Source organism: Pelobates fuscus, chromosome 5, assembly GCF_036172605.1.
Source record: "Pelobates fuscus isolate aPelFus1 chromosome 5, aPelFus1.pri, whole genome shotgun sequence".
Classification (NCBI taxonomy): domain Eukaryota; kingdom Metazoa; phylum Chordata; class Amphibia; order Anura; family Pelobatidae; genus Pelobates; species Pelobates fuscus.
This window is the reverse complement of record NC_086321.1, coordinates 185,982,208-185,994,554: the sequence shown is the minus strand read 5'-3', so window position 1 is coordinate 185,994,554 and position 12,347 is coordinate 185,982,208. Positions and strand designations below refer to the sequence as shown.

The 12,347-nt window shown below is 42.9% G+C and overlaps 1 protein-coding gene across 1 annotated transcript in view; it reads right to left on the bottom strand.

Moving 5' to 3' along the window:
• The window catches only part of LOC134612128 (uncharacterized), a 73,864-nt gene that overhangs the window by 43,927 nt on the left and 17,590 nt on the right, over positions 1-12,347 (bottom strand). The window contains exons 3-4 of the mRNA XM_063456505.1: positions 4,354-4,491; positions 1,058-1,327 (exon numbers count right to left, since the gene is read on the bottom strand). Coding sequence (XP_063312575.1) covers positions 1,058-1,327; positions 4,354-4,491 — 408 coding nt within the window. The remainder of the gene's footprint in view (positions 1-1,057; positions 1,328-4,353; positions 4,492-12,347) is intronic.

Genomic DNA, 12,347 nt, shown 5'->3' with positions numbered 1-12,347 from the left:
GTACGTCACCCCTCTGGCCGCCAGTAGAGTCGTCAGTGGACGAAGGGATTTCCGCCATTGTAGGGTAGTGCGGGACAGGTCCGAATAAAATGATATGTCCATGTCCTCAAATCTGTAGGGGTTCTTCCCTTTGATAGCACTCATGAGTGCCGCTTTGTCCTGCCCATTTTGAAGCTTGACCAGGAGGTCCCCGGTAGTGGTGCCAGTGAGCTGCGGTGGTTTGGGTAGGCGAAACATGCCATCTAGCTGAACCCCTTTTGCTGGTCTAAGTGGTAGCAAGGATGCAAAAAGCCTGCGGAGGAGATGGGGTAGCTCTGCTGGGGTCACCGTGTCAGGGATACCCCGGATTTTTATGTGCTTCCATCTGCGCTTATCTTCCATGGCAGCCAGTTGGTGGGACAGTGCAGTGTGGGCTGTAGTGAGTTCCCTCACCTGTGTCTGGAGGGCTGTCACCTGGGTTGCCTGTGTTTGAGTGAGCTGCTCCACGGTGGTTAAGCGGACGGTAAACTCCCTAACATCTTCCCTCACTTGGGAGATCTCCGTTGAGAGTGACTGGCGCAGGCCTGTTAGGAGGGAGGTGAGTATCTCTGTGGTCACCGGTTGGCCCCCTGTCGGCTGTACTTGCCTTGTCAGCGTTTGAGAGCTAAGAGTCTCCAGGCAGTGTTGGTGGAAGCCGTCCGAGCTATCCGAGAATTCCTCTGAGTCGGCCGCCATCTTGGGCCCAGTTGCGCCATGCGTTCTCCTCAGTAGGTCGCCGATATCGGCGGATTGCCGCGGCTGATCCGGGCGCAGTTTTTTGTTTTTTTTCCCCATTGTTGTTGGGGTGCTCTGGTGATGGTCTGAGGCTGTTGGTCTCCGGTTTCGAGCGGTAGTCGCTGTTTTAACGCCGCCGATTGCCGGAGCGTTGCGGGCATGCGACCTCTCGGGCTGAGTGCTGGCTCCGCCCCCTCTTGGTGATTTTATTTTATGGGAAGAAGGGAATGCTTGACGGAGTAAACGATTGTACCATCACAGTTGCATTAACTGAATTTTTCATATAATACTGGTGTTTACTTACCGATCGCGGTTAATATTACTGGAGCACTCCTAACAGACTCAACTGGACGTCCTTTAATATTTTTCTTGTAGGTGCAAGTATAAGACCCATTGGAATTATTTTGTATTCTCAGTGGTAATTTAGATTCCATGGGCACTGGTAGGTTTCCGATCTTGTATAAAGTATATGAAACATCAGGCGATTCAGTCTTACACAGCATTTGTATTGTTTCTCCAATGATATATATCGAGTGGTTTGGATATGGCAACAAAATTGGAGAACTTGGAGGATCTAAAATAAATTACCGGTATACAGAATGAGAATTAGGGACATATATCTCATAATAAATCTTTTTATAATGTATCTTAAGCATTGTTGTGTATACTGACAAGCATTTTAAATCCTGCAAACACAAGATGTCATGTCATGACAAAGGTGTTTTTTATGGTCATTGTGATTTGCTTAGTCAACATTTAGTGTGATAAAAATGAGATGAATGGAATTAAGGTACAGTGACAAATGCAGTGACATAGATCAAAGATGGTATGAAGGTGCAGTGACAGAGCTTATAGTATTGAGGTGCAGTGCAAGAATGAAGAAATCAAATATATGATGTTAATGAAAGGTCACACAGTTTGACTGCATATTCAGCTAATATATTTATGTATGTCAATATTGCAAAATGTATGTGTACTGATGTCACCAATGGTAACCCTACTTTATATCCATATTTGCTTAATCCTGCTTTAGTGAAACATCCCAGTAGCAAACAAACAAATCTTTTCAGCAGTAAGCAAGATATAAAACTACAAGGACATTATTATATATCTGCTTCTGGTGTTTTCTCTCGTTTTCCCCCCACTGTTTATTCCTTTTTTTACTCCTCTACACCACTTCCAGGGCTGGTGCAAGGATTTCTGCCGCCCTAGGCAAAGATCCATTTTGCCGCCCCCTTATGAAAGCAAATACAATCTGACAGAGGTTTATTCACTAAACTCTGAATTGCAGTGAGTTGAAAACCAAATTGCAAAGTTTAAGCAAAAACAGCTGAACTGTGACTGTAGCCAAATTGGAGAATTATTCTAGATCAGTTATTTTGGCCTAAATTTTGCCATATTGTTTTCAGTTAGTTCTGTCTAATACACACATACTGCTTAATGCGTACATCCATGAACACACACTGCTTAATACCTACATCCATACACACACACACACACACACACTGCCTAATACATGCATCCATACACCCATACTGCTTAATGCGTACATCCATGAACACACACTGCTTAATCCCTACATCCATACACACACACACACACACACTGCCTAATACATGCATCCATACACACATACTGCTTAATGCGTACATCCATATACAAATACTGCCTTACACATGCATCCATACACACACCCTGCCTAATACATACATTGAATACATAATTTACCGCTGTGCTAAATTATGTATTCAATGCATTTGTAGCACAGACGAGCACACACACTGACAGATGAGCACACTCACTGACATACACTCACTGACAGACACACCCACACACACATTCACTCACTGTCAGACACATACTCAGTCACTGCCAGACACAAAACTCATAGACACACACTCAGTGACACACACAGACATACACTCTGTCACTGTCACTGGCAGACATATACTCACTAACAAAACACACACACTCACACAATTTTATTTTTTGAGGCAAATTCAGCCTCCCTACCTCCCTAGGGTCCAGTGTGGGGCAGCTTCTCCCTCCTTCAGCACACTGTTTAGTATGCCGGGGCTGGACTAACGTCATATTCCGGCTCCCGGCATCACAGAGGGCGCGAGAGAGAGGAGTGAGAAGTTGCAACAACAGCCTCCTTCGCTGCCCACAATACAGCAGCCTGCCTCTTGTCCCCCTCTCCTCTGGTATTTCTCAAGAGAGCAGGCACCTGCCATCAAGGTAAGCAGGTGCCTGCTCTGCCATATTGAAGAAGAACATAATCAGGGGTACCCTGAGGGCCCCCTGTTACAGGGCTCCTCTGGGCGCCCCCACTTTCGGGTGCCTTGTGGCTCTGCCCGGTGCTGAGGGTGGTTCAAGAGCTGCTTGCCCAGCACTGCTGCCCAAGACGGGGCAGCCCATCAGGCAACATCACGGGGGGGGAATCCCAGCGAATGCCTAGTTCGCCTAACGGTGGCGCCAGTCCTGACCACTTCAATGTTGGCCTTGCGTCAGAAGCCAGCCTCTCACCTGCTCCACTTGTTTAGCTTTTCCCTCCTCTCTTAGGGTGTTTTGGTCCCTCCCACTCCTCCCCTGCCACTAAGTTGTTGATCTTTTCATTGCTTGGCTGTAAGACTTGTGTTTTCCATGAGTTTAACTGGCCATTTTGGCTTTGGGTGAGGTTGTGTGTTAGCATTCAGTACCTCCCCTCCTCTTTTTTGACTACAGTGCTCCATGACTCCTGCTCACTGTCATGATTACTAGTTGATCCAGCACACAGAACTGTATCACACCTAAGACTAAAGATAATGTCTTATCGGGTCTTAGATTGGCCAGACTTAACGTACCACAGAATAGTCAGAATACTTGCCGAGGTCGGGGACACAGAATGAGACACAATGATGAGGGAAAGCCAAAAGTCAGGGATACCATAATACAGGGAAGTCAAAATGAAGCCAAAGTCAATATCCAGAAATAAACACTCAGGAACACACTCTCGCCGGACAACCACTAAGGGAAACCACGACAGGGCAATGAGGAAAAGGAAAAAAGGAGTTTAAATAAACCTCCTTCAGATCCGATTGGCCGTACCCGGCCTTTGACCCCAGAACGTGCGTATCGTCAATACCATGGGCGGACGGGGTGTTACAAATTGGTGTGGATCCTCAGTGTCCGGCGTCCACCAAAATGCTGCAGGAGTCAGATACATTGCCGCATGGCTGCTGAACGGCACTTCCGCATTTGTCCGGAAGGCAATTATTGCAGATACCGCAAGGTGAGGATGAATATGTTGGATTACCCCCCATCTGAAGACAGCCCACCGGGCGGGCTTGGCCAGATTTGAGAGGAAACTGGCATGGAAAGAGCAAATTTTGCGGCCAGTATGAATGTCAGAAGCTGGAACCCAAGAACGATCAACAGGCCCATACCCCCTCCAATCAACCAAATATTGCAAGGAACCACGAGAAAACCTGGAATCAATTATTGAAGAGACCTCATACTCCTCCTGTACAGAAACAACCAATGGGGGAGGGGGAATACTGGAGACAGTATAGCTATTGTAAATCAGTTTAACGTTGCGCGATGATAACCATACCCTCTCACCTACTTGGTAAACAAGGTTGGCACCCCGCCTTTTATCAGCATGAAATTTGAAACGAGCAGCCACAGTTTCGAGAGCAGACTGAACTTTGGTCCAAGTTTCACGAATAGCAGCGAGGGGACCATCCAGAGCAGGGATAGCTGTGCCAGAGAAAACAGCGGGCAGCACAGAAGGATGACGACTGTTATTAACAAAGAAGCAAACTCGGCCCAGGATAGTAGTACGGACCAGTTATCTTGTGTGCTATTAACAAAACAACGCAAATACAATTCCAAAGACTGGTTAGCCCTTTCAGCCGTGCCATTGGTTTGGGGATGTTAAAGAAAATGACAATTCAATGCCCAACTGTTTATTGAAAGCTCTCCAAAACCGAGACACAAACTGAGAACCTCTGTCAGAAACAATATTTTGAGGAATGCCATGTAGTCTGACAATTTCCCATATAAAAATAAGAACCAGGTCTTGTGAGGAGGGCATTTATTTTAGCAGAACAAAGTGAGCCATCTAGGAAAAGCACTCAACCACCATAAGGATGGTGGTATAGCCTGTAACAGAGCTTCCTGTACCGAAGTTGGGTACCTACACTGACAGATGCTCCTAGTGCTCGCCTGAGGCCTCCAAGCACTCCCCCAGACACCATCAGCACCGCAGTCCCCACGTCCAGCGTTACAGCTTGGCTGGGAACTTGCTGTCCTCCACCCACCCTGGACCCAAGACCAGGATCCAACTTCCAGTGGGTGAACCTCTCCTCCAAGAGATTGTAACAGGAACAGCTCTTAAAAGAGCTAAGTGATTATAATCCCAGGGGAGTATAGTGATATAGCAATCCCCTGAGTAGCTGCAGCCTTTTCCCCCACACATGAGACAGAGACTCCATGTTGAGGGTAAAACAGGAATTGTTAATGCAATAGGTTACATAGAGCACTATAGTACAAGGAAGGGTGGGGTCAGACAATAGCAAGGGCTGATGGGAGATTGAGGAGGGACAAAGCAGCCAGTTTAAACTGGTCTGGCAGTGTCCCTGGGACAATGCCTTGCTGGGGAAATAATAGGACAGGAAACAGGGGGAGGGGAAGAGGCACATTTTCCCATGGAAGTCACTTTTTAACATGTCTTTTTGCAGGAGGCTGGCAAACAGGCCCCTCCAAAAACCAGTGGCGATGTCATTTTCGCCACATAGCCATTAGAACTTAGAAGTTACGCAATGAAATCCATGGATAAGTGGGACCATGGAACACTAGGTACAGGAAGTGGCTGTAACAATCCACATTGAAGTTTATGAGGAACCTTAGAGACTGCACACACAGAACAGGCCTCCACATATTCCTTGATATCACTCCTGAGTGAATTCCACCAAAACGATCTAGAGACAGCGGAAATGGTCTTTTTAATACCCGGAAGCCCCGCAGTCACATTGTTGTGGAATACCATCATTACTTCCTTTCTGTCAGACAATGGAATAAACAATTTATTCAGAGGTTGATTGCAGGGTGCCTGGGATTGAGCCTCCATGATAGCACAAAGCAAAGGAGATGACAAGGAGAGAACAGTGGAAGCAATGATTCATTCAGGAGGAACAATAGGGGACGTTTCTTGTTCTCGTTCTGATTCAATATCAAACTGTCAGAGAGGGCATCAGCTTTAATGTTTTTGGGACCAGGTCTGTAAGTGATAATAAAGTTAAAGCGGGATAAGAACAAATACCATCTAGCCTGTCTAGAAGACAGTCATTTAGCATCACCAATATATGGCAAATTTTTGTGATCAGTGATAATCAAAAGGGGATTCTTGGAACCCTCTAAAAGGTGTCGCCATTCTTTAAGCGCTAGGAATGGGATAGGCATTCTTTATGGTGATCTTGTTTAATGCTCTGTAATCAATGCATGGGCGTAATTCACCATATAATGCACCAGCAGGCGAGGACGATTTACGTATGTGGCCCTTACTTAGGGAATCTGTGACGTACTCTTCCATTATTCTACTCTCCTGTGGCGATAAAGCATACCTTCCCTTGGGTGGCATAGCGCCGGGTAGCAGATTTATGGAGCAGTCATATGATCTGGGAGGAGGTAGAATATTGGTCTGTCTCTTACTGAATACCTCCTAAACCTCCCAGTATTGTATGGGAACTTCGTGGGGCCTGAGGCATAGTAGTGGGTAAAGTAACAATGCCCACTTTTTTGGTAATGAGTAATACACATCTCTCTGTACAGTCTTTAGCCAACTCCACTATTTCTCCCTTTGCCCAGTCAATATGAGGATTGTGCTTAATGAGCCAAGGAAATCCTAATATGATGGGACAAGAAGGAGAAGCTATTACCTGGAATGTTATGTCTTCCTTGTGTAAAGCTCCAATGGAAATGTTAATAGGAAGGTTTTGTGGGTAATCAAGGGTTGAGAGAGAGGTCTCCCGTCAATAGCCTCAACGGCCAGAGGTGATGATCTCTCCTTGACAGGTATTAATTGTTTTTTAACAAAATGTATGTCAATGAAGTTTCCTGCCGCACCATCAGGGCTTTGCATGAAAAGTTATTTTTGTTACACAGGACCATAACATCGAGGAGAAATCTATTTTGGTTGTTACCAACGGACGCATGGGACAAGTACTCCAACATCTGATTTCCTATGCTTGTCTTCATAATGCAGTGTCATCTCCATGACTGTCTTCTGGCTCTAGCCAGAATTCATAAAGTCTTCAGAGCCCACTCAGTTAGAGGTGTGGCATCCTCATCAGCCTACATGTAACCTTGTCGGATACACTAACCTTATCTGATTGGTCCAGAGAATGTGAAAGCACACACAAAGTGAAACAGTACATGTTAGATATTACCCATTCCTTGTTAAGGGTAATTCAAGTGTACAACTGGATATCTAAAATTGATAAAGGAGAACATTTCTAAAGGAGTATTATGTTTTCCAAGTTTACACTCACTACTCATTACTTAGGGAGCCATCAATATCATCTGTATTGGAGAGTAATGGGTTGGCAGCATTTCAATCGAGATTGAAAAATAATTGACCATAACCACTAAAATATAGAGGAGTCCTGATATGGTCGTATAGGGTGGGTATCAAGGGGTAACTCTAAGATAAATGCATCTTATTCCAAACAAAATAAACCAATATTACCTCAAAGGGAAGCAATAGTTATAGACCTTCACTAATTAAAACGTGTAAACTTGATTATCCATTAAAAATCTGTGACTCAGACAAATGAGCTGTGTGTGGATCACTAGATCAATTGAAAAATTAAAAGGATAAATAATTTCCCCATATGCTTGTATCCATTGATATATAGTTAGAAGGGTAAACTAGACTCCCCTAATGGGATTTATAGTCAAGGGATTAACTTTAATTATTCCATCTACAAAGGGCTAAACTATTAGAGAGCAATGGTTATTTGAACTATTTGAATAAATAAGGTCTAAAAGTGGTCAAATCAATTGCAAATAAGCACCAAATAATTGGGCTACAGTTGCATAAACTATCCTTTTATTTAATGGTAATATTAACTAATGTTAGTTGAAACTAGGTTGAAGTAAACTTTGAATAGACCTTATACTATCAGATATAAATCATGAAAAAATTCCCTCACAAGAAGGTATTTATACGCACATGAATATACCTTTAACCTACAAATATAACTCAAGAATATATGAGTTAACAATCTTTAAAATGAACTCCTTAAAGACCTAATGATCAATCCAATCCTAATTAAAGGGGAAAAAAATATCTTATTCCAAAAATAGAAGTAGAATCATAAATTAGGAAGATAAGTCCTATTTAGGAAAGAATCTATAGGTTTCTGAATGAAGGAAGAAAAAAAAACTTAAAAAAACGTTGGTCCCATTCAGGAAAAGGGGTACATATACTAACTAAAAAAAAGTACACATCTCATTACAAAATAAGGAAGGGTTATATAACAAGATCAGGTAATGTAATTAATTCACTAAGTTGGGGACCCTTAGTCACCTGGGGAGGGAGTTACATATTTATTTAGGGCCCCCACCCACCGCTCAAGGGTGGGGGCCGGGGGGAGGACAATAGGTATTTAGGGCCCCCACCCGCCACTCAGGGGTGGGGGCCAGGGGGGAGGACAATAGGTGTGTCCTCCCTTATTGATATATAGGGCCCCCACCTGCCGCTCAGGGGTGGGGGCGGGGGGAGGACAATAGGTCCCCCCCTATTGATATTTAGGGCCCCTACCCGCCGCTCAGGTTTAAAAGCCCCCACCCCGCGACGTGGGGAATTTTTTTAATGTGTTTTTTTTTTTTAACAGTGAGCAGCCACAGGCTGTTTAATAGACATGCTGCTACTCACGGTATAGCGAGTAGGGGCATAATTTACCAATTCTAAGTAACCAGCTTATATAGAGGCTGGGTCACATGCTTCACTGGCCAATGGCTTCTAAGGGCACACGAGTCAAACGCTTGTTGATTGGCTGCCCCGCAAAAAATCGCTGAACACCGAACTCGAACCCAAACATACACTGAAATGTCCGTGTTCGGGTCCGGGGTCCAAAAATCGTAATGTTCGGTACGAAAGCGAACTTTCCAGTTCCGGTTCGCTCAACTCTAATCCTGAGTTCCTCTTGGACCAGTGTGGGAGGGTAAGGTTTTCAATACCCTGGATGCAGAGATCTTAGTATTTGCTCCTTTGCAGTTTAGCACTCAGCCAATCAAAGTGCAACCTGGGAACATTTTGTAGTTCGGACTCACTAGAGAGCGATGCACCATAAAGAGAGTACCAGCTTCACACTGCCAACTTCACATTCCCCTCTAACCAAGGCAAGCTGTCTGCCTAGTCACTGCTCAGTGATGCCCGGGGCACATGCCATACCAGCAATACCCTAGGCACGCAACAGTTATTCGATCACTAGGTTAAAATATTACACAATACATGCAACCTGTGCTACTTTTTCAGAAGTGGCTTTCCAAAAGTCAAGTTTCACCAAGAGGGCTTCATGTAAAGATATGAACTATATTAAACTATAATTGTAAGAGTAACTAGAAAAGCTACAATTTCTGGGGAAATTGTGTGAAGTGTTCTTGCCTCCACCAGTAGTCTACAACTGGAGTGGGCGGAGTAACTGTTAGTATTTATTTATATAGCACCTTTAATTGCAACGTTGTTGCCCAAAGTGCTTCACAGTTACATTAAAACATACAGTTATAAAAACATTAGCAGGTGCAAAAGGCCCTGTCTATGACATCACTTGCTGCTGCAGCCTGGCACAGGTTAGAGTATTTTTGCGGTTGCCATCATCAAACGGTCGTATTTTAAAAACTATAAATCCTACAGCGAAGAGCTTTATATTGTGAGAATCACAAGACCCAGACCTACATTTTGATGTATAGTATGTCTCTGAGATATTAACAATGAAGGCACAGTCGCAGTTTAGAAATTGCCCTTCAAATGTGAGCTTTGCAGAGTGGAGTTTCAATGAATGTCAGTGGACGGTGTGAGTTGCAAACAAATGGTCATATTGTGAAAACTATCAGGACTATGGCTTAGCTGTGGACATTTTTAGTGGCAGCAGGGATAGCTGAACGTTTTGATATACGATTTGTGTAGGTGGGCCTGAAAATGAGGGAGTGGTGGCAGTTTAGAAATCATGTCCTGATTTTTCAGCTTTTGCCAGCTCCCACTCTAGCTTTGCCATTCAAATTCCTATGGGACAAATTTCACCACAAGAACGACGATATTCCGTGAACCATTCGGCGAAACGTTCCACAAAGTAATAGCAATCCGATCGGGAACAATCTGCACGTTTTGGTAAATTTTTGTCTATGTAGTGTAAAAACTGTGGGAGGAGTTAGGGTGGCAAATTTGGCTATAATAATATATATGTGAGATAACATTAAGTGGTCTTGCTATGCAAGAACACTTAATACTAGAAAAGCTACAATTTCTGGGGAAATTGTGTGAAGTGTTCTTGCCTCCATCAGTAGTCTACAACTAGAGTGGGCGGAGTAACTGTTAGTATTTATTTATATAGCACATTTAATTGCAATGTTGTTGCCCAAAGTGCTTCACAGTTACATTAAAACATACAGTTATAAAAAATTAGCAGGTGTAAAAGGCTTTGTCTATGACATCACTTGCTGCTGCAGCCTTGCACAGGTCAGAGTATTTTGGCGGTTGCCATCTTCAAACGGTCGTATTTTAAAAACTATAAATCCTACAGTGAAGAGCTTTATATTGTGAGAATCACAAGACCCAAACCTACATTTTGATGTATAGTATGTCTCTGAGATATTAACAATGAAGGCACAGTCGCAGTTTAGAAATTGCCCTTCAAATGTGAGCTTTGCAGAGTGGAGTTTCAATGAATGTCAATGGAAGGCGTGAGTTCCAAACAAATGGTCATATTGTGAAAACTATCAGGACTATGGCTTAGCCGTGGACATTTCTAGTGGCAGCAGGGATAGCTGAACGTTTTGATATAAGATTTGTGTAGGTGGGCCTGAAAATGAGGGAGTGGTGGCAGTTTAGAAATCATGTCCTGATTTTTCAGCTTTTGCCAGCTCCCACTCTAGCTTTGCCATTCAAATTCCTATGGGACAAATTTCACCACAAGAACGACGATATTCCGTGAACCATTCGGCGAAACGTTCCACAAAGTAATAGCAATCCGATCGGGAACAATCTGCACGTTTTGGTAAATTTTTGTCTATGTAGTGTAAAAACTGTGGGAGGAGTTAGGGTGGCAAATTTGGCTATAATAATATATATGTGAGATAACATTAAGTGGTCTTGCTATGCAAGAACACTTAATACTAGAAAAGCTACAATTTCTGGGGAAATTGTGTGAAGTGTTCTTGCCTCCATCAGTAGTCTACAACTAGAGTGGGCGGAGTAACTGTTAGTATTTATTTATATAGCACATTTAATTGCAATGTTGTTGCCCAAAGTGCTTCACAGTTACATTAAAACATACAGTTATAAAAAATTAGCAGGTGTAAAAGGCTTTGTCTATGACATCACTTGCTGCTGCAGCCTTGCACAGGTCAGAGTATTTTGGCGGTTGCCATCTTCAAACGGTCGTATTTTAAAAACTATAAATCCTACAGTGAAGAGCTTTATATTGTGAGAATCACAAGACCCAAACCTACATTTTGATGTATAGTATGTCTCTGAGATATTAACAATGAAGGCACAGTCGCAGTTTAGAAATTGCCCTTCAAATGTGAGCTTTGCAGAGTGGAGTTTCAATGAATGTCAATGGAAGGCGTGAGTTCCAAACAAATGGTCATATTGTGAAAACTATCAGGACTATGGCTTAGCCGTGGACATTTCTAGTGGCAGCAGGGATAGCTGAACGTTTTGATATAAGATTTGTGTAGGTGGGCCTGAAAATGAGGGAGTGGTGGCAGTTTAGAAATCATGTCCTGATTTTTCAGCTTTTGCCAGCTCCCACTCTAGCTTTGCCATTCATTCCTATGGGACAAATTTCGCCACAAGAACGACGATATTCCGTGAACCATTCGGCGAAACATTCCACAAAGTAATAGCAATCCGATCGGGAACAATCTGCACGTTTTGGTATATTTTTGTCTATGTAGTGTAAAAACTGTGGGAGGAGTTAGGGTGGCAAATTTGGCTATAATAAGAATAATAAGAATAATAATAATAATATATATGTGAGATAACATTAAGTGGTCTTGCTATGCAAGAACACTTAAATATATATGTGAGATAACATTAAGTGGTCTTGCTATGCAAGAACACTTAATTATATGATTTTGATTGCAGTGTAATTAAAAATTATATATATATATATATATATATATATATATATATATATATATATATATATATATATATATGTATGTATGTTCCTTTCACTATGGAGCCTAGCTCACAAGTGATAAGAAAACATTCCATTCATTTTACAGTAAATTGTGGGAAACAACAAACTGTTGTAACTATTCACTAAAGCAATTGTCAATCACCTGTTTTCATGCAGCATTTCAAAATCCTATTGCTACTTGTT